Below are 24000 nucleotides of genomic sequence, written 5' to 3'. Positions count from 1 at the left end.
ATAGCTGACATAAGGGAAAGAGAGAGGAGAGAGCAACATGACATAGCAGCAATAGCTGACATAGGGGAAAGAGAGAGTAGCATGACAGAGGAAGAGGAGCGAAAGAGCGGGATGAGGAAGAGGAGTGCAGAGCGCAGTAGCTACCTCTTCCTGGCGAGCGCTGGCGTACCCCAGGGGGATGGCAGGGAGGTCTCGTGAGTGAGGCAGGGGGGAACCTGCTCCGCACGACTGAACACAGCACACACACACATTCAGGACACACACACACACACAGACAAACATGGATGGACAAGAGTAGCACACAGCCCAAACACACAGCCAGGCAGTGCCAAAGATTAGAGGAGACAAAGGGAGAAAGAGAGGAAAGAGAGAAAAGAGGAAGATGTTAGTTAGAAGGCTGAAAGATAAGAGCGCTCAGAGCATAGCTAGCTAGCACACTACAAGGAGGCTAATGCTACCAGGAGGCTAATGCTACCAGGAGGGTAATGCCACAGCTCACTACCAGGAGGCTAATGCTACCAGGAGGCTAATGCTACAGCGCACTACCAGGAGGCTAAATGCAACAGCACACTACCAGCTCACTACCAGGAGGCAAATGCTACAACTCACTACCAGGAGGCTAATGCTACAGCACACTACCAGCTCACTACCAGGAGGCTAATGTTACAGCTCACTACCAGGAGGCTAATGCTACAGCTCACTACCAGGAGGCTAATGCTACAGCACACTACCAGCTCACTAATGCTACAGATCACTACCAGGAGGCTAATGCTACAGCACACTACCAGGAGGCTAATGCTACAGCTCACTACCAGGAGGCTAATGCTACAGCTCACTACCAGGAGGCTAATGCTACAGCACACTACCAGGAGGCTAATGCTACAGCACACTACCAGGAGGCTAATGCTACAGCTCACTACCAGGTCACTAATGCTACAGCACACTACCAGGAGGCTAATGCTACAGCTCACTACCAGGAGGCTAATGCTACAGCACACTACCAGGAGGCTAATGCTACAGCACACTACCAGGAGGCTAATGCTACAGCTCACTACCAGGAGGCTAATGCTACAGCACACTACCAGGAGGCTAATGCTACAGCTCACTACCAGGAGGCTAATGCTACAGCTCACTACCAGGAGGCTAATGCTACCAGGAGGGTAATGCTACCAGGAGGGTAATACTACCAGGAGGCTAATGCTACAGCTCACTACCAGGAGGCTAATGCTACCAGGAGGCTAATGCTACAGCTCACTACCAGGAGGCTAATGCTACCAGGAGGCTAATGCTACAGCTCACTACCAGGAGGCTAATGCTACCAGGAGGCTAATGCTACCAGGAGGCTAATGCTACAGCTCACTACCAGGAGGCTAATGCTACAGCTCACTACCAGGAGGCTAATGCTACAGCTCACTACCAGGAGGCTAATGCTACAGCTCACTACCAGGAGGCAAATGCTACCAGGAGGCTAATGCTACAGCTCACTACCAGGAGGCTAATGCTACCAGGAGGCTAATGCTACAGCACACTACCAGGAGGCTAATGCTACAGCACATGTAAAGGTTTGGTTACACTACACCAATGTTTCCCAATCCTGGTCCTGGGGGGGTTGATTACTTGAATCATCTGTATAATATAATACCAAAATGTGTGCCCCTTGTGGTACCCAGGACCTTGTTTGGAGAGACCTGCACAACAGTGTGGCAGGTAAGCTCTTCATTCACAAGGCAGCACAGCCCAGTCAAAACTGCATTGAGGTATGTGAGAGTCCAAGTGAAGTCACTGTTTTGAGTCTCAGACATGATCTGAGAGGAACGCGATATCTAAATCTGTGGGGGCTTTGCATCGATGAATCTGTGACTTGTTCGTCGGAGCTTTGATTGTCACGGGATGTATTTTCAAGCCAGTTTAAAAAGAAATTCTTATTTACTCCGGCCAAACCCGGAAGGCGCCGGGCCAAAATCACAGCCGGATGTGATACAGCCTGGATTCGAACCAGGGACTGTAGTGACGCCTCTTACATTGGTGATGCTGTGCCTTAGACCGCTGCGCCACTCGGGAGCCCATTGATTCAACAACCATTGATTTGGGGTTAGACTCCTTTTGGCCTGTTTAACCAATCACTGACCTGTTGAGGGAGTCAATCACTGACCTGTTGAGGGAGTCAATCACTGACCTGTTGAGGGAGTCAATCACTGACCTGTTGAGGGAGTCAATCACTGACCTGTTGAGGGAGTCAATCACTGACCTGTTGAGGGAGTCAATCACTGACCTGTTGAGGGAGTCAATCACTGACCTGTTGAGGGAGTCAATCACTGACCTGTTGAGGGAGTCAATCACTGACCTGTTGAGGGAGTCAATCACTGACCTGTTGAGGGAGTCAATCACTGACCTGTTGAGGGAGTCAATCACTGACCTGTTGAGGGAGTCAATCACTGACCTGTTGAGGGAGTCAATCACTGACCTGTTGAGGGAGTCAATCACTGACCTGTTGAGGGAGTCAATCACTGACCTGTTGAGGGAGTCAATCACTGACCTGTTGAGGGAGTCAATCACTGACCTGTTGAGGGAGTCAATCACTGACCTGTTGAGGGGGTCAATCACTGACCTGTTGAGGGGGTCAATCACTGCCCAATCAAATGAGTGGGCCTAGAGTCTGTTTTAGTGAGAAACAGTAACTGACGTACCTGTCGAAGGAGTCGGTGGCCATCTTATGAAGGTAGATGAAGAGCTTGCTGCAGTGTTTGAGGGTGGGGCAGATGTTGTCCCCAGTCCCGCCCCCTGCCCCGTCGTCCTCCAGCAGCCTCAGGAAGGGCTGGGCATTGGAAGGGAACACTCCCGTGACTCCAACCTTCTTGGCCTCCGAGAAACAACCCAGCAGCCTGAAGGTGGTGGGGGCATGGGTCAATAATTAATCAATCAATCAATCAATCGTATTTATTTTATACTGAACAAAAATATAAGCGCAACATGCAAAAAATGTCAAAGATTTTACTGAGTTTACAGTTCATATAAGGAAATCAGTCAAGTTAAATCAATTCATTAGGCTCTAATTTATGGATTTCACATGACTGGGCAGGGGCACAGCCATGGGTGGGCCTGGTTTGGCCCACCACCCTCAGACGATCCCGCAGGTGAAGAAGCCGGATGTGGAGGTCCTGGGCTGGCGTGGTTACACGTGGTCTGCGGTTGTGAAGCCGATTGAACGTACTGCCAAATTCTCTTAAAACAACGTTGTTGGAGGCGGCTTATGGTAGAGAAATCAACATTAAATTCTCTGGCAACAGATCTGGTGGACATTCCTGCAGTCAGCATGCCAATTGTACGCTCCCTCAAAACTTGAGACATCTGTAGCGTTGAGTTTTGTGACACAACTGCACATTTTAGAGTGGCCTTTTATTGTCCCCAGCACAATGATATAGGCCACACTTGTCAGGTGGATGGATTATCTTGGCAAATGAGAAATACTCACTAACAGAGATGTAAACAAATTTTTGCACAGAATTTGAGAGAAATAAGCTTTTTTGTTCATATGGAACATTTACGGGATCTTTTATTTCAGCAACACCTTACAGGTTTCGTTTATATTTTTGTTCAGTGTAGACAGCCCTTTAATCATCATCATCAGCAGAAGTCTCATGTGAAGACTCACGATCTACCACACTTCAATACTCATCACTGTTTAATGATTAGTTGGGTCCATGTCCTATACATGCCCTGTCCTATACATGTCCTATACACGTCCTGTCCTATACATGTCCTGTCCTATACATGTCCTATACAATACATGTCATGTCCTATAAATGTCCTGTCCTATACATGTCCTATACAAGCCCTGTCCTATACATGTCCTATACATGCCCTGTCCTATACATGTCCTATACATGTCCTATACTATACATGTCCTATACATGCCCTGTCCTATACCATACATGTCCTATACATGCCCTGTCCTATACATGTCCTATACATGTCCTATACTATACATGTCCTATACATGCCCTGTCCTATAGATGACCTATACATGTCCTATACTATACATGTCCTATACATGCCCTATACCATACATGTCCTATACATGTCCTATACTATACATGTCCTATACATGTCCTATACTATACATGCCCTGTCCTATAGATGACCTATACATGCCCTGTCCTATAGATGACCTATACATGTCCTATACTATACATGTCCTATACATGTCCTATACATGTCCTATACTATTCTATACATGTCCTGTCCTATACATGCCCTGTCCTATACATGCCATGCCATGTCCTATACTATACATGTCCTATACTATACATGTCCTATACTATACATGTCCTATACTATACATGTCCTATACTATACATGTCCTATACTATACATGTCCTATACATGTCCCAGACATGTCCTATACTATACATGTCCTATACTATACATGTCATATACTATACATGTCCTATACTATACATGTCCTATACATGTCCTATACTATACATGTCCTATACTATACATGTCCTATACTATACATGTCCTATACTATACATGTCCTATACTATACATGTCCTATACTATACATGTCCTATACCAAACATGTCCTATACATGTCCTATACTATACATGTCCTATACTATACATGTCCTATACTATACATGTCCTATACTATACATGTCCTATACTATACATGTCCTATACTATACATGTCCTATACTATACATGTCCTATACTATACATGTCCTATACTATACATGTCCTATACTATACATGTCCTATACATGTCCTATACTATACATGTCCTATACTATACATGTCCTATACTATACATGTCCTATACTATACATGTCCTATACATGTCCTATACTATACATGTCCTATACTATACATGTCCTATACTATACATGTCCTATACTATACATGTCCTATACATGTCCTATACTATACATGTCCTATACTATACATGTCCTATACATGTCCTATACATGTCCTATACTATACATGTCCTATACATGTCCTATACTATACATGTCCTATACATGTCCTATACTATACATGTCCTATACATGTCCTATACATGTCCTATACTATACATGTCCTATACTATACATGTCCTATACTATACATGTCCTATACTATACTACAGTCGTGGCCAAAAGGTTTTGAGAATGACACAAATATTAATTTCCACAAAGTTTGCTGCTTCAGTGTCTTTAGATATTTTTGTCAGATGTTACTATGGATACTGAAGTATAATTACAAGCATTTCATAAGTGTCAAAGGCTTTTATTGACAATTACATGAAGTTGATGCAAAGAGTCAATATTTGCTGTGTTGACCCTTCTTTTTCAAGACCTCTGCAATCCGCCCTGGCACGCTGTCAATTAACTTCTGGGCCACATCCTGACTGATGGCAACCCATTCTTGCATAATCAATGCTTGGAGTTTGTCAGAATTTGTGGGTTTTTGTTTGTCCACCCGCCTCTTGAGGATTGACCACAAGTTCTCAATGGGATTAAGGTCTGGGGAGTATCCTGGCCATTGACCCAAAATATCGATGTTTTGTTCCCCGAGCCACTTAGTTCTTTTGCCTTATGGCAAGGTGCTCCATCATGCTGGAAAAGGCATTGTTTGTCACCAAACTGTTCCTGGATGTTTGGGAGAAGTTGCTCTCGGAGGATGTCTTGGTATCATTCTTTATTCTTGGCTGTGTTCTTTGGCAAAATTGTGAGTGAGCCCACTCCCTTGCCTGAGAAACAACCCCACACATGAATGGTCTCAGGATGCTTTACTGTTGGCATGACACAGGACTGATGGTAGCGCTCACCTTGTCTTCTCCTGGACAAGCTTTTCCCGGATGCCCCAAACAATCGGAAAGGGGATTCATCAGAGAAAAGGACTTTACCCCAGTCCTCAGCAGTCCAATCACTGCACCTTTTGCAGAATATCAGTCTGTCCCTGATGTTTTTCCTGGAGAGAAGTGGCTTCTTTGCTGCCCTTCTTGACACCAGGCCATCCTCCAAAAGTCTTCGCCTCACTGTGCATGCAGATGGACTCACACCTGCCTGCTGCCATTCCTGAGCAAGCTCTGTACTGGTGGTGCCCCGATCCTGCAACTGAATCAACTTTAGGAGACGGTCCTGGTTCTTGCTGGACTGTCTTGGGCGCCCCGAAGCCTTCTTCACAACAATTGAACCGCTCTCCTTGAAGTTCTTGATGACCCAATAAGCGGTTGATTTAGGTGCAATCTTACTGACAGCAATATCCTTACCTGTGAAGCCCTTTGTGTGCAAAGCAATGACGATGGCACGTGTTTCCTTGCAGGTAACCATGGTTGACAGAGGAAGAACAATGATTCCAAGCACCACCCTCCTTTTGAAGCTTCCAGTCTGTTATTCGAACTCAATCAGCATGACAGAGTGATCTCCAGCCTTGTCCTCATCAACACTCACACCTGTGTTAATAACGAGAAAATCACTGACATGATGTCAGCTGGTCCTTTTGTGGCATGGCTGAAATGCAGTGGAAATGTTTTTGGGGATTCAGTTAATTTGCATGGCAAAGAGGGACTTTGCAATTAATTGCAATTCATCTGATCACTCTTCGTAACATTCTGGAGTATATGCAAATTGCCATCATACAAACTGAGGCAGCAGACTTTGTGAAAATGTATATTTGTGTCATTCTCAAAACTTTTGGCCACGACGGTATACATGTCCTATACATGTCCTGTCCTATACATGTCCTGTCCTATACATGTCCTATACTATACATGTCCTATACATGTCCTATACATGTCCTATACATGTCCTGTCCTATACATGTCCTGTCCTATACATGTCCTATACTATACATGTCCTATACTATACATGTCCTATACATGTCCTACACTATACATGTCCTATATTATACTATACATGTCCTATACATGTCCTATACTATACATGTCCTATACTATACATGTCCTATACGTGTCCTGTCCTATACTATACATGTCCTATAATGTCCTATACATGTCCTATAATGTCCTATACATGTCCTATAATGTCCTGTCTTATACTGTACCTGACAGCGTCTGCCAGTTTTTCATACTGGATCTCCGTCCTGAAGAAGTGTGAGTTGGCGGGTTCGTAGCGCATGGCAGCGGTCAACGTGCAGAAGACGGTGTGGAGGAGCTCAAACACTTGGTTCTGATTGGCCCGTTCCCACCCGTGACGCGGCGGCTGACACAGAGAGCGCTCCATGGCAACGAGTAGGGACGTCACATACACAAAGCCCCCGACCTTCCGGAAGACTGTCCGCGTGCGATGGCTTTCTCTCAGCACAGCCAGGAGAGTCTAGCAGAGAGGGAGAGGAGGTTAGGGTTGGGTGGGTGGGTGGGTGATGGCTTTCTCTCAGCACAGCCAGGAGAGTCTAGCAGAGAGGGAGAGGAGGTTAGGGTTGGGTGGGTGGGTGGGTGGGTGATGGCTTTCTCTCAGCACAGCCAGGAGAGTCTAGCAGAGAGGGAGAGGAGGTTAGGGTTGGGTGGGTGGGTGGGTGATGGCTTTCTCTCAGCACAGCCAGGAGAGTCTAGCAGAGAGGGAGAGGAGGTTAGGGTTGGGTGGGTGGGTGGGTGATGGCTTTCTCTCAGCACAGCCAGGAGAGTCTAGCAGAGAGGGAGAGGAGGTTAGGGTTGGGTGGGTGGGTGGGTGATGGCTTTCTCTCAGCACAGCCAGGAGAGTCTAGCAGAGAGGGAGAGGAGGTTAGGGTTGGGTGGGTGGGTGGGTGATGGCTTTCTCTCAGCACAGCCAGGAGAGTCTAGCAGAGAGGGAGAGGAGGTTAGGGCTGGGTGGCTGGGTGGGTGTGTAGGTGGGTGTGTGTGTAGGTGTGTGTGTAGGTGTAGGTGTGTAGGTGTGCGTGTGTGTAGGTGTGCGTGTGTGTAGGTGTGCGTGTGTGTAGGTGTGCGTGTGTGTAGGTGTGCGTGTGTAGGTGTGCGTGTGTAGGTGTGCGTGTGTAGGTGTGCGTGTGTAGGTGTGCGTGTGTAGGTGTGCGTGTGTAGGTGTGCGTGTGTAGGTGTGTGTGTGTAGGTGTGTGTGTGTAGGTGTGGTGTGTGTAGGTGTGTGTGTGTAGGTGTGTGTGTGTAGGTGTGTATCTCACCTGTAGTATGTCTGTTTTGAGCTGTAGCTCGGTGGACGAGGCAGAGTGCATCAGACCCAGGAGTGTGTGTGTGTAGGTGTGTGTATCTCACCTGTAGTATGTCTGTTTTGAGCTGTAGCTCGGTGGACGAGGCAGAGTGCATCAGACCCAGGAGTGTTCCCATGTCATCATCTCCGCTAGAGGACAGAACCAGCTGCTGAATGATCATCAGAGCATGTTCCCTGCACTGATCATACTTCACTATGTTGTGGACACACCGCGCCCCTCCAAACTCTCTGAACAGACCTGGAGGGGGGGGGGGGGGGGGGGGGGGGGGATGGGAGAGAGGGATGGGGAGAGGAGGAGGGATGGGGGTGAGGAGGAGGGATGGGAGAGGGATGGGGGAGAGGAGGAGGGATGGGGGAGAGGAGGAGGGATGGGGGAGAGGAGGAGGGATGGGGGAGAGGAGGAGGGATGGGGGAGAGGAGGAGGGATGGGGGAGAGGAGGAGGGATGGGGGAGAGGAGGAGGGAGGGGAGAGGGATGGGGAGAGGAGAAAGGGGAGGGATGGGGGAGAGGAGAAAGGGGAGGGATGGGGGAGAGGAGGAGGGATGGGGGAGAGGAGGAGGGATGGGGGAGAGGAGGAGGGATGGGAGAGAGGAGGAGGGATGGGAGAGAGGAGGAGGGATGGGGAGAGGAGGAGGGATGGGGGAGAGGGATGGGGAGAGGAGAAAGGGGAGGGATGGGGGAGAGAAGGAGGGAGGGGAGAGGGATGGGGAGAGGAGGAGGGATGGGAGAGGGATGGGGAGAGGAGGAGGGATGGGAGAGGGATGGGGGAGAGGAGGAGGGATGGGAGAGGGATGGGGGAGAGGAGGAGGGAGGGGAGAGGGATGGGGGAGAGGAGAAAGTGGAGGGATGGGGGAGAGAAGGAGGGAGGGGAGAGGGATGGGGAGAGGAGAAAGGGGATGGATGGGGAGAGGAGGAGGGAGGGGAGAAAGGGGAGGGATGGGGGAGAGAAGGAGGGATGGGGGAGAGAAGGAGGGATGGGGGAGAGAAGGAGGGAGGGGAGAGGGGGGAGAGGAGAAAGGGACATTGGAAGAGACACAATAAGAGATGATACTAATAATAACCTTTATTCACCCATCACACTCATTTATCATACACATCTCTGAGTCTCCATCTCTGCTAGAGAACACTGACTCATCATATTAGTCTGGCCTCCACTACCGTTCCTTACTCAGACCAGGATAGTGGGAGAGAGAGATGGAGAGAGAGAGAGACAGAGACACAGAGAAGAAATAGAGAAGAGACGGAGAAGAAAGAGAGAGACAGAGAGAGAGAGAAAGATAGAGAGAGAGAGAAAGAGAAAGAGAAAGAGAGAGAGAGAACGAGAGAGAAAGAGAAAGAGAGAACGAGAGAGAAAGAGAGAACGAGAGAAAGAGAAAGAGAGAACGAGAGAAAGAGAAAGAGAAGAACGAGAGAGAAAGAGAAAGAGAGAACGAGAGAGAAAGAGAAAGAGAAAAGAGAGAACGAGAAAGAGAGAGAAAGAGAAAGAGAGAGAGAGAAAGAGAGAGAGAGACAGAAGGAGAAAGAGAGAAAGAGACGGAGAAGAAACGAGAGACAGAAGAGATTGAGACAGAAGACAGAGAGAGAGAGATCAGAGCAGAGAGAGAACGAGAGAGATACAGAGAGAGAGAGAGAAAGAGAAAGAGAGAAAGAGAGAGAGATACAGAGAGAGATACAGAGAGAGAGAGAGAGAAAGAGAGAAAGAGAGAGAGATACAGAGAGAGAGAGAGAGAAGAGAGAGCGAAAGAGAGAGAGAAAGAGAGAGAGAGAGAAGAGAGAGCGAGAGAGAGACAGAAGGAGAGATTGAGACAGAAGGAGAGATTGAGACAGAAGGAGAGATTGAGACAGAAGGAGAGATTGAGACAGAAGGAGAGATTGAGACAGAAGAGAGATTGAGACAGAAGGAGAGATTGAGACAGAAGGAGAGATTGAGACAGAGGAGAGATTGAGACAGAAGGAGAGATTGAGACAGAAGGAGAGATTGAGACAGAAGGAGAGATTGAGACAGAAGGAGATATTGAGACAGAAGGAGAGATTGAGACAGAGAAGAAAGAGAGAGCGAGTACAAATAGATGATGTTGGTGATCTCTGAGATGAGGAATCCATACAGCCAGCCAGCCAATCGACATATAGAAGGAGGAAGTGCATATCTTCCTGTCCAGTGTCACATGATCGTGAATGACAGAAGTGAAACCATTGAGCTCTGCCCAGAGTCAAGGCTTGTTCAAATAGAAATCATTTGAGTCACTTGTCATCCGGCGTATGTATGTGTGTGTGTCAGTTTGGGGCAGGCAGGCAGACAGAGACAGATTTGTGTGCATTACCTAAACTCACGAGAAACTCAGAGAAACCCAGGGTTGGGGCTGTGTGACATCAATACTAGTATGGGATTATGTTCTGAAGGGGATGTGGGGATTGGGAGGATTCTGTCTGGATTCGCCTGGCTTTAATAAAGGGGAATCATACGAGTTGAACACACAAAAGAGTTGAAATACTGGAGGTTTCTGTGTAATTTCACGGCCTTGTTAGCCATAATGTTTGCGTGTGGGTACCTGCGTTAGTGTTGGAGCCTTGCAGCAGGACAGTCAGCGTCTCCATGACCAGCCAAGCTAACTGTTTCTGTTCCTCCGCTACACTGCTGTTCTTACAGTCACCTAGAGACAGAGAGAGAGAGAGATGGAAATAGAGGGGGTGGGGGGGATAGAGCAAGGGAGGAAGAGAGGGAGAAAGAGGGAACGAGAGAGAAGGAGGAAGAGGGAGAGGAAGAGAGGGAGAGAGGGAGGAAGAGAGGGAGGAAGAGGGAGAGAGGGAGGAAGAGGGAGAGAGGGAGGAAGAGAGTTAGAGAGGGAGGAAGAGAGTTAGAGAGGGAGAAGGAAAGGGAGAAAGAGAGTTAGAGAGTTAGAGAGGGAGAGAGTTAGAGAGGGAGATAGAGTTAGAGAGGGAGAAAGAGAGTTAGAGAGGGAGAAAGAGGGAGAGAGGGAGGAAGAGAGGGAGATTAAGAGAGGGAGGAAGAGATAGAGAGGGCGGAACAGAGGTAGGAGAGGGAAGAAGAAGAGAGTTTAGAGAGGGAGGAAGAGAGGGAGGACAGCGAGGGAGGAGAGGAGGAAGAGAGGGAGGAAGAGAGGGAGGAAGAGCACGTAGAAGAGAGTTAGAGAGGAGGCAGAGTAGGAGAAGAGGAGGAAGAGAGTTGGAGGAACGAGAGGAGGAGAGGAGTTAGAGCGGGGAGGAAGAAGGAGGAAGAGCGTTGAGCGGGAGGAGCGGAAGAGAGTAGAGAGGGAAGAGAGGGCGGAGAGAGGAGAGGAAGAGAGTTAGAGAGGGAAGGACGAGGGGAGGAGAACAGGAAGGAGAGAGCAGGGAGGAAACGAGAGGGAGGAAGAGAGGGAGGAAGAGAGGAGGGAAGAGAGGGAGAGAGGGCGGAAGAGAGTTAGAGAGGGAGAGAAGAGAGTTAGAGAGGAGGAAGAGAGGAGGAGAGGAAGAGAGGGAGGAAGAGAGGAAGAGAGGGAGGAAGAGAGGAGAGAGGACGGAGAGAGGAGGATACGAGAAGAGGAAAGAGAGGGAGAAAGTGAGGAAGAGGAGAGAAGACCGAGACAGAAGAACGCAGCAGATTGTTATTCTATTTAGAAGTCTCTGTTCCATTCTCCCAGTCTATGATGAACATGTGTGGTATATATATCAGATGATTGGATTGGATGATTTGACTGCTTGTTTGAGGAACTATTAGCAACCAGATGACGAATCACAAATCATTCACTTCAGGTCGGCATGGCTTTCTCACGGCGGGGATAGTGAGGGTCATATTCACTGGGCATGAAAGGGAAGAAACGGACCGGAACAGAATCAATCTGGACTTGTTGGCGCAACGGAAAATGTGTGTTTCTGATTGGACAATTTGAATTTTCTTTGCAACGAACGGTGTACCCTAATGTATACGACCCTTGACCTCTTGATCTAGGAGACTCCTCACCTTGTTCGTTGTTCTGTGACTGAGTCTGTTGTTGCGTTGCGGGGTCTTTGAGCAGGGCAGCGTATTTATGCAGGAGGTTAACCAGCACCTCCAGCAGCCCCACCTCTCTCAACACATCACTGAACACTGCGTCATGACGACTCAACTTCAACAGAGTCCTGAGGGAGGAATTAGATTCATTGAATATTGAAAGAGTCGATTTACATTTATTAGGGCATCCATATCGATTTCAAAATTAGGAAGTCAAACATATATATTTTATATATTTGGCATTGCTGGACAGAAATACGAGATCTGATCCCAAATATATGTGGCTTTCCAGCCCCAAAAGATAAGATACTAGATACGACACCAGAAACTACGCCAGATAAGATACTAGATACGACACCAGATACGATAAGAGATACGATACCAGATACCATACCAGATACTAGATACCAGATACGACACCAGATACGACACCAGATACGACACCAGATACGACACCAGATACGACACCAGATACGACACCAGATACGACACCGGATACCAGATACGATACCAGATACTATACCAGATACCAGATACCAGATACGATACCAGATACTATACCAGATACCAGATACGATACCAGATACTAGATATGATACCAGATACGATACCAGATATGATACCAGATACGATCCCAGATATGATACCAGATACGATACCAGATACGATACCAGATACCAGATATGATACCATATACAATACCAGATACTAGATACCAGATACGATACCAGATATCAGATATGATACCAGATATGATACCAGATACGATACCAGATACCAGATACGATACCAGATACCAGATACGATACCAGATACGATACCAGATACCAGATATGATACCAGATACCAGATACGATACCAGATACAATACCAGATACGATACCAGATACCAGATACGATACCAGATACCATATACGATACCAGATACCAGATACGATACCAGATACGATGCCAGATACCAGATACTAGATACGATACCAGATACCAGCTACGATGCCAGATACCAGACACGATGCCAGATACAATGCCATATACTAGATACCAGATACGATACCAGATACGATACCATACCAGATACGATACCAGATACGATATCAGATACCAGATACGATACCATATACGATACCAGATACAATACCAGATACGATACCAGATACTAGATACCAGATACTATATACCAGATACTATATACCAGATACTAGATACGATACCAGATACGATACGATACCAGATACTATATACCAGATACTAGATATGATACCAGATACGATACGATACCAGATACCAGATACGATACCAGATACGATACCAGATACTAGATACGATACCAGATACTAGATACCAGATACGATAAGAGATACTAGATACCAGATACGATACCAGATACTAGATACCAGATACGATACCAGATACGATACCAGATACTAGATACCATACCAGATACTAGATAACAGATACCAGATACGATACCAGATACCAGATACGATACCAGATACTAGATACCAGATACGATACCAGATACTAGATACGATACCAGATACGATACCAGATACCAGATACGATGCCAGATACCAGATACGATGCCAGATACAATGCCAGATACTAGATACCAGATACGATACCATACCAGATACGATACCAGATACTAGATACCAGATACGATACGATATCAGATACCAGATACGATACTATATACAATACCAGATACGATACCAGATACCAGATACTATATACCAGATACGATACCAGATACGATACGATACCAGATACTATGTACCAGATACGATACCAGATACTAGATATGATACCAGATACCAGATACTATATACCAGATACGATACCAGATACCAGATACGATACCATATACCAGATACGATACGATACCAGATACGATACCAGATACTAGATACCAGATACGATACCAGATACGATACCAGATACTAGATACCAGATACGATACCAGATACTAGATACCAGATACTAGATACCAGATACGATACCAGATACGATACCAGATACCAGATACTAGATACCAGATACTAGATACCAGATACCAGATACTAGATACCAGATACGATACCAGATACCAGATACGATACCAGATACCAGATACTAGATACCAGATACCAGATACGATACCAGATACCAGATAAGATACCAGATACGATACCAGATACCAAATACGATACCAGATACGATACCAGATACGATACCAGAATCTAGATACCAGATACTAGATACCAGATACCAGATACCAGATACTAGATACCAGATACTAAATACCAGATACTAAATACCAGATACTAAATACCAGATACCAGATACTAGATACCAGATACTAGATACCAGATACCAGATACCAGATACCAGATACCAGATACTAGATACCAGATACTAGATACTAGACACCAGATACCAGATACTAGACACCAGATACCAGATATGATACCAGATACCAGATACCAAATGATACTAGCTGATTGTGAAGAACGCTCCCACACACACGCATGCCCAGACGCGCGCACACACACACACACACACGCACTCACACAAACACACAGACGCAGCCGCACACACACACTTCCCTACCTGGTGGCTGTGATACTGCAGGTGTATGACGTAGAGCCCTTCAGCAGGACGCTGACACTGAACAGCTCCTTACAGGGGACATAGTTCAGACTGAACACTACAAACTCCAACAGGTCAAAGTACTTTGTCTGGGCATCTGGCAGCTTGGCCACCTGGAAAGAGATGGGGTTTTATTTACAATAACATATAGCTGCATAACATATAACACACACAGACAGACACACAGAGACACACACAGAGACACACACACACAGAGACACACACACACAGACACACACACAGACACACAGAGACACACACAGAGACACACACACAGACACACACACATAGAGACACACACACACACACACACACAGAGACACACACACAGACACACAGAGACACAGAGACACACACACAGACACACAGACAGACACACAGAGACACAGACACACACAGAGACACACACAGAGACACACACACACACACAGAGACACACACACACACACACACACACATACATACACAGAGACACACACATACATACACAGAGACACACACACACACACACACACAGAGACACACACACACACACACACACAGACACACACACACACAGAGACACACACACACACAGAGACACAGACAGACACAGACAGACACAGACAGACACAGACAGACACAGACAGACACAGACAGACACACACACACACAGACACACCTTGTCAGCGAACTGTGAGAGTGTGTGTTGTGCCTCCAGGATGAAGTAGTTGGCGTGGTCGGCGGCGTAGATGTTGCCGATGGCGTCCAGCAGCGTGCCGGTCAGCCGTGACGTCTTAGCCCTCAGGAAGGCATTCTGTAGGACGGAGAACGACTGGAGGTTCCTCACCGTGTGGCCTGGACGAGACACAGACCAACACTCAATCAAATGTTTTCAGCAGGAGTCACAAAGTGCTTTTACAGGGTCAGTCATAGTAGTATGATAGGTGTTGTTATACAGGGTCAGTCATAGTAGTATGATAGGTGTTGTTATACAGGGTCAGTCATAGTAGTATGATAGGTGTTGTTTTACAGGGTCAGTCATAGTAGTATGATAGGTGTTGTTTTACAGGGTCAGTCATAGTAGTATGATAGGTGTTGTTTTACAGGGTCAGTCATAGTAGTATGATAGGTGTTGTTTTACAGGGTCAGTCATAGTAGTATGATAGGTGTTGTTATACAGGGTCAGTCATAGTAGTATGATAGGTGTTGTTTTACAGGGTCAGTCATAGTAGTATGATAGGTGTTGTTTTACAGGGTCAGTCATAGTAGTATGATAGGTGTTGTTTTACAGGGTCAGTCATAGTAGTATGATAGGTGTTGTTTTACAGGGTCAGTCATAGTAGTATGATAGGTGTTGTTTTACAGGGTCAGTCATAGTAGTATGATAGGTGTTGTTTTACAGGGTCAGTCATAGTAGTATGATAGGTGTTGTTTTACAGGGTCAGTCATAGTAGTATGATAGGTGTTGTTTTACAGGGTCAGTCATAGTAGTATGATAGGTGTTGTTTTACAGGGTCAGTCATAGTAGTATGATAGGTGTTGTTTTACAGGGTCAGTCATAGTAGTATGATAGGTGTTGTTTTACAAGGTCAGTCATAGTAGTATGATAGGTCCCTGGAGCAAATGATGGGTGACCTTCTCAAGGGCACATCGGCAGATTCTTCACCTTGTCGGCTCGGATATTCAAACCAGCGATCTTTCAGTTACTGGCCCAACGCGCTAACCGCTAACTTCAAGGCTACCTGCCACCCTGCTAAACTGTGTACGCGACCAATAAAGTTTGATTTCCATTTAAACTGCAGGCTGAGTCAGAGGACAGGTCAGTGCTTCACCCAGACAACCGGACTTCCCTGTTGATCACAATGTGTCACTTCCCTGTTGAGGCGCACAGCTCCACCCACTCCTATGACACTAACACATTCTGGACAGTTCTGGTTCACACACACACAGAGACTCAAGCTCATAACAATAGAATTCGTTGAACGGCATGTTATTCATACCATGGCAATCTGGCTACAACCATTAAGGAATTGTTGACTAAAATGGAGAAACTCGTTCTACCGACTCTGTTTCTATGCTTAAGACGTTAACTAGGAAGGTGTGGCAGCGAGCTAAGTAAAACTCTGGAGCTGTGATGACGCTCGGGTCGACTGTACCTTTCCCAGAAGGCTGTGGGAGTACGAAGCCGGGCAGGAGAAAGGGGGCTCCAGTGGTGAGACCGGCCGGTTTGAGATCCGTCACGCCATAGGTGGTCAGAAGCGTCACTAGGTTGACCAGATCCTTCAGAGCATCACTGCTGTCCTCCTCTTTGGCCTGCTCCAATCTGGGGGGGGGGGGGGGGGGGGGTACATTTAATATAGTGAAACAAGTAACACACAATATGTTGTAGAGGAAGAGGAAGGGGTTAATACCATAACATACTATGTTGAAGAGGAAGGGGTTAATACCATAACACACTATGTTGAAGAGGAAGAGGAAGGGGTTAATACCATAACACACTATGTTGAAAAGGAAGGGGAAGGGGAAGGGGTTAATACCATAACACACTATGTTGAAGAGGAAGAGGAAGAGGAAGAGGAAGGGGTTAATACCATAACACACTATGTTGAAGAGGAAGAGGTTAATACCATAACACACTATGTTGAAGAGGAAGAGGAAGGGGTTAATACCATAACACACTATGTTGAAGAGGAAGAGGAAGAGGTTAATACCATAACACACTATGTTGAAGAGGAAGAGGAAGGGGTTAATACCATAACACACTATGTTGAAGAGGAAGAGGAAGGGGTTAATACCATAACACACTATGTTGAAGAGGAAGAGGAAGGGGTTAATACCATAACACACTATGTTGAAGAGGAAGGGGAAGGGTAAGGGGTTAATACCATAACACACTATTTTGAAGAGGAAGAGGAAGAGGAAGGGGTTAATACCATAACACACTATGTTGAAGAGGAAGAGGTTAATACCATAACACACTATGTTGAAGAGGAAGAGGAAGGGGTTAATACCATAACACACTATGTTGAAGAGGAAGAGGAAGAGGTTAATACCATAACACACTATGTTGAAGAGGAAGAGGAAGGGGTTAATACCATAACACACTATGTTGAAGAGGAAGAGGAAGAGGAAGGGGTTAATACCATAACACACTATGTTGAAGAGGAAGAGGAAGGGGTTAATACCATAACACATTATGTTGAAGAGGAAGGGGAAGGGGAAGGGGTTAATACCATAACACACTATGTTGAAGAGGAAGAGGAAGGGGTTAATACCATAACACACTATGTTGAAGAGGAAGGGGTTAATACCATAACACACTATGTTGAAGAGGAAGAGGAAGGGGTTAATACCATAACACACTATGTTGAAGGGGAAGAGGAAGAGGAAGGGGTTAATACCATAACACACTATGTTGAAGAGGAAGAGGAAGAGGTTAATACCATAACACACTATGTTGAAGAGGAAGAGGAAGGGGTTAATACCATAACACACTATGTTGAAGAGGAAGAGGAAGGGGTTAATACCATAACACACTATGTTGAAGAGGAAGGGGTTAATACCATAACACACTATGTTGAAGAGGAAGGGGTTAATACCATAACACACTATGTTGAAGAGGAAGGGGTTAATACCATAACACACTATGTTGAAGAGGAAGAGGAGGAGGAAGGGGAAGAGGAAGGGGAAGGGGTTAATACCATAACACACTATGTTGAAGAGGAAGAGGAAGGGGTTAATACCATAACACACTATGTTGAAGAGGAAGGGGAAGGGGTTAATACCATAACACACTATGTTGAAGAGGAAGAGGAAGGGGTTAATACCATAACACACTATGTTGAAGAGGAAGAGGAAGGGGTTAATACCATAACACACTATGTTGAAGAGGAAGAGGTTAATACCATAACACACTATGTTGAAGAGGAAGAGGAAGGGGTTAATACCATAACACACTATGTTGAAGAGGAAGAGGAAGAGGAAGGGGTTAATACCATAACACACTATGTTGAAGAGGAAGAGGAAGGGGCTAATACCATAACACACTATGTTGAAGAGGAAGAGGAGGAGGAAGGGGAAGAGGAAGAGGAAGGGGTTAATACCATAACACACTATGTTGAAGAGGAAGAGGAAGGGGCTAATACCATAACACACTATGTTGAAGAGGAAGAGGAAGGGGCTAATACCATAACACACTATGTTGAAGAGGAAGGGGTTAATACCATAACACACTATGTTGAAGAGGAAGGGGATAATACCATAACACACTATGTTGAAGAGGAAGGGGATAATACCATAACACACTATGTTGAAGAGGAAGAGGAAGGGGAAGGGGAAGAGGAAGGGGTTAATACCATAACACACTATGTTGAAGAGGAAGAGGAAGGGGTTAATACCATAACACACTATGTTGAAGAGGAAGAGGAGGAGGAAGGGGAAGAGGAAGGGGAAGGGGTTAATACCATAACACACTATGTTGAAGAGGAAGAGGAAGAGGAGGAGGAAGGGGAAGAGGAAGAGGTTAATACCATAACACACTATGTTGAAGAGGAAGGGGTTAATACCATAACACACTATGTTGAAGAGGAAGAGGTTAATACCATAACACACTATGTTGAAGAGGAAGAGGAAGGGGTTAATACCATAACACACTATGTTGAAGAGGAAGGGGTTAATACCATAACACACTATGTTGAAGAGGAAGGGGTTAATACCATAACACACTATGTTGAAGAGGAAGAGGAAGGGGCTAATACCATAACACACTATGTTGAAGAGGAAGAGGAAGGGGCTAATACCATAACACACTATGTTGAAGAGGAAGAGGAAGGGGCTAATACCATAACACACTATGTTGAAGAGGAAGAGGAAGGGTTAATACCATAACACACTATGTTGAAGAGGAAGAGGAAGGGGTTAATACCATAACACACTATGTTGAAGAGGAAGAGGAAGGGGTTAATACCATAACACACTATGTTGAAGAGGAAGAGGAAGGGGTTAATACCATAACACACTATGTTGAAGAGGAAGAGGAAGGGGTTAATACCATAACACACTATGTTGAAGAGGAAGAGGAAGGGGTTAATACCATAACACACTATGTTGAAGAGGAAGAGGAAGGGGTTAATACCATAACACACTATGTTGAAGAGGAAGAGGAAGGGGTTAATACCATAACACACTATGTTGAAGAGGAAGAGGAAGGGGTTAATACCATAACACACTATGTTGAAGAGGAAGAGGAAGGGGTTAATACCATAACACACTATGTTGAAGAGGAAGAGGAAGGGGTTAATACCATAACACACTATGTTGAAGAGGAAGAGGAAGGGGTTAATACCATAACACACTATGTTGAAGAGGAAGAGGAAGGGGTTAATACCATAACACACTATGTTGAAGAGGAAGAGGAAGGGGTTAATACCATAACACACTATGTTGAAGAGGAAGAGGAAGGGGTTAATACCATAACACACTATGTTGAAGAGGAAGAGGAAGGGGTTATACCATAACACACTATGTTGAAGAGGAAGAGGAAGGGGTTAATACCATAACACACTATGTTGAAGAGGAAGAGGAAGGGGTTAATACCGTAACACACTATGTTGTAGAGGAAGAGGAAGAGGAAGGGGTTAATACCATAACACACTATGTTGAAGAGGAAGAGGAAGGGGTTAATACCATAACACACTATGAGGAAGAGGAAGAGGAAGGGGTTAATACCATAACACACTATGTTGAAGAGGAAGAGGAAGGGGTTAATACCATAACACACTATGTTGAAGAGGAAGAGGAAGGGGTTAATACCATAACACACTATGTTGAAGAGGAAGAGGAAGGGGTTAATACCATAACACACTATGTTGAAGAGGAAGAGGTTAATACCATAACACACTATGTTGAAGAGGAAGGGGTTAATACCATAACACACTATGTTGAAGAGGAAGAGGAAGAGGTTAATACCATAACACACTATGTTGAAGAGGAAGAGGAAGAGGTTAATAACATAACACACTATGAGGAAGAGGAAGAGGAAGAGGAAGGGGTTAATACCATAACACACTATGTTGAAGAGGAAGAGGAAGAGGTTAATACCATAACACACTATGTTGAAGAGGAAGAGGAAGGGGTTAATACCATAACACACTATGTTGAAGAGGAAGAGGAAGGGGTTAATACCATAACACACTATGTTGAAGAGGAAGGGGTTAATACCATAACACACTATGTTGAAGAGGAAGAGGAAGAGGAAGGGGATAATACCATAACACTGTTCAGAACATCTCTACACTACTGGGAGGGAGAGTTGTTGATTTTGAAACACACACACACACACACCTCTAATATGAGCCTACCTGAGCATGAGGTCGCAGAGGAACGTGTATCCCTGACACATCCTGAAGTCGTCCAGCAGGGTCTGGGAGACGTCGCTGGAGTCCTTCAGGAAGCAGGACAGACCGGCAAACATCTCTACGATCTCCAGGGGTGAGAGGTCATCTGACTGCTGCATGTTCTGGATACATGTGGCCAGGCACTCTTTCTCTGAGGGAGGGAGGGAGGGAGGTTAATATGGCAGCAGCCTCACACACACACACACACACACACACACACACACACACACACACACACACACACACACACACACACACACACACCATCCATCACCTGCATGTTCTCGGTACACAGACACCAACCATTTAGGGTTGTAAGAATTCAGAAAACGTTCCCAAAAATGCACAGGTTTTCCAGAATTCCCGTTTGGAGGCTTGACAAATTTATGAGGGAATAAAATTGGAATTTATTTTAAAATTACAAGTGGAAATCCTCTCAACAAGATTTCTGGAAATGATGGGAATGTTTTCTGAATTTTGCCAACACAACCAACCCCAAACCTCTCACCGTGGATATACTTGATGACGTTGACGCTGAGTCCGTGTCGTGAGATGGTGGTGAGGACCTGGCCGGCGCTCTTCCTCCAGGGCAGGTTGTGGGGGGGGCACCAGGACGTGATGGCAGAGAAGAGTAGCTGGAGATCGTCTTTCTGGGCCAGTTCCTCCGCCGGAGAGACAAAGCTACACAGCTTCACCAGGATCTAATAACAACACAGTAATAAACCAGTTTTAGACATTAAAAACACTTTACTATACCCCTTACCCCAATTAGCTTCACCAGGATACCCCTTACCCCAATTAGCTTCACCAGGATACCCCTTACCCCAATTAGCTTCACCAGGATACCCCTTACCCCACATAGCTTCACCAGGATACACCTCAACCCAATTAGCTTCACCAGGATACCCCTTACCCCAATTAGCTTCACCAGGATACCCCTTACCCCACATAGCTTCACCAGGATACACCTCAACCCAATTAGCTTCACCAGGATACCCCTTACCCCAATTAGCTTCACCAGGATACCCCTTACCCCAATTAGCTTCACCAGGATACCCCTTACCCCACATAGCTTCACCAGGATACACCTCAACCCAATTAGCTTCACCAGGATACCCCTTATTCCCTTACCCCACAAGGCTTCACCAGGATAGACCTCAACCCAATTAGCTTCACCAGGATACCCCTTACCCCACATAGCTTCACCAGGATACACCTCAACCCAATTAGCTTCACCAGGATACCCCTTACCCCAATTAGCTTCACCAGGATACCCCTTACCCCAATTAGCTTCACCAGGATACCCCTTACCCCACATAGCTTCACCAGGATACACCTCAACCCAATTAGCTTCACCAGGATACCCCTTATTCCCTTACCCCACAAGGCTTCACCAGGATAGACCTCAACCCAATTAGCTTCACCAGGATACCCCTTATCTCCTTACCCCACCAGGATATGGGAGAACTGAGCTAGAGAAGGGGGGCTAGAGGCCAGGATGGAAGGGCTAGGATAAGTGTTCAGGGAATAGGGGCTAGGGAGAAGGGGGTAAGCAGTAGTGTTTAGGGAATAGGGGCTAGGGAGAAGGGGGTAAGCAGTAGTGTTTAGGGAATAGGGGCTAGGGAGAAGGGGGTAAGCAGTAGTGTTTAGGGAATAGGGGCTAGGGAGAAGGGGGTAAGCAGTAGTGTTTAGGGAATAGGGGCTAGGGAGAAGGGGCTAAGCAGTAGTGTTTAGGGAATAGGGGCTAGGAAGAAGTGTTTAGGGAATAGGGGTTGATTACAGACCTGTGCGAAGACCTTCTGCAGCAGGGCCCGACGGTCAGCCTGGGGCAGCTCTGGGGTCTGGGTCTGTGAGGCCCCAGGGGCCTCGGCCATGTGAGGAAGGTCAAAGAACAGATACAGACACTTCACCAGGGTGGAGGGCACCGACATGGTGGTCATGCAGTCCACCGTTTTCTACAGGGAGGAGAAAGACACACACACACACACACGTTACTAAAAGCCCCAGCAAAAACAGCCTTGTAATTACCAGTTATGTACTCAGACAGTGACTCACTCTTACCTGTGAAAAGTGTGTGTGTGCACCGTGTGTGTGTGTGTGTGTGCACCCTGTGTGTGCGTGTGCACCGTGTGTGTGCACCGTGTGTGTGCACTGTGTGTGTGTGTGTGTACCGTGTGTGTGCCGTGTGTGTGTGTACCGTGTGTGTGTACCGTGTGTGTGTGTACCCGTGTGTGTGTGTGTGCACCGTGTGTGTGTGTGCCGTGTGTGTGTGTGTGTGCACCGTGTGTGTGCACTGTGTGTGTGTGTGTACCGTGTGTGTGCCGTGTGTGTGTGTACCGTGTGTGTGTGTACCGTGTGTGTGTCGGTGTGTGTGTCTCTCTCATGCGGCAGGCTTTAAACTTTGATAACACTGTCAACCTGTACTGGGGACAGCTCAGTGGCAGTAATGAGAGTAGTTCTCCCCAAACCTGTGTGTGTGTGTGTGTGTGTGTGTGTGTGTGTGTGTGTGTGTGTGTGTGTGTGTGTGTGTGTGTGTGTGTGTGTGTGTGTGTGTGTGTGTGTGTGTGTGTGTGTGTGTCAAAATCATGGCTGTTTATTGACGCAGAGGGAAAAACACAGAAAGAGGGGTTCGTGCTTATTGACGCAAACACACACACACACAGGTGTATATGTGCAAGGCTGCTGTGCTGTGAGCTGAGCTCCCCTCCATTCATTACTGAGATGCCTGGGGGAGGACTCATATCGCTGAATCTTTGAGAAGAGCAGTAACACAAAGACACACACAGCAAAACAGAACAGAACACAGGGGAGAGGAGAGGAGACAGGAGAGGAGAGGAGA

General features: G+C 46.2%; 1 protein-coding gene across 1 annotated transcript in view; it reads right to left on the bottom strand.

The window, feature by feature from the left end:
- Positions 1-24000, bottom strand: part of wdfy3 (WD repeat and FYVE domain containing 3) — a 217582-nt gene that overhangs the window by 140023 nt on the left and 53559 nt on the right. Inside the window, 12 exon segments of the mRNA XM_031829582.1 lie at positions 145-228; positions 2688-2882; positions 7048-7319; positions 8210-8403; positions 10715-10816; positions 12127-12284; positions 14746-14897; positions 15446-15621; positions 16923-17089; positions 21126-21312; positions 21670-21862; positions 22946-23116. Of these exon segments, the coding sequence (XP_031685442.1) occupies positions 145-228; positions 2688-2882; positions 7048-7319; positions 8210-8403; positions 10715-10816; positions 12127-12284; positions 14746-14897; positions 15446-15621; positions 16923-17089; positions 21126-21312; positions 21670-21862; positions 22946-23116 (2051 nt within the window).

Source organism: Oncorhynchus kisutch, linkage group LG8 (assembly GCF_002021735.2).
Source record: "Oncorhynchus kisutch isolate 150728-3 linkage group LG8, Okis_V2, whole genome shotgun sequence".
Taxonomy (NCBI): domain Eukaryota; kingdom Metazoa; phylum Chordata; class Actinopteri; order Salmoniformes; family Salmonidae; genus Oncorhynchus; species Oncorhynchus kisutch.
The sequence above is the reverse complement of the archived record's forward strand: the minus strand, read 5'-3'. Positions and strand labels throughout refer to the sequence as shown.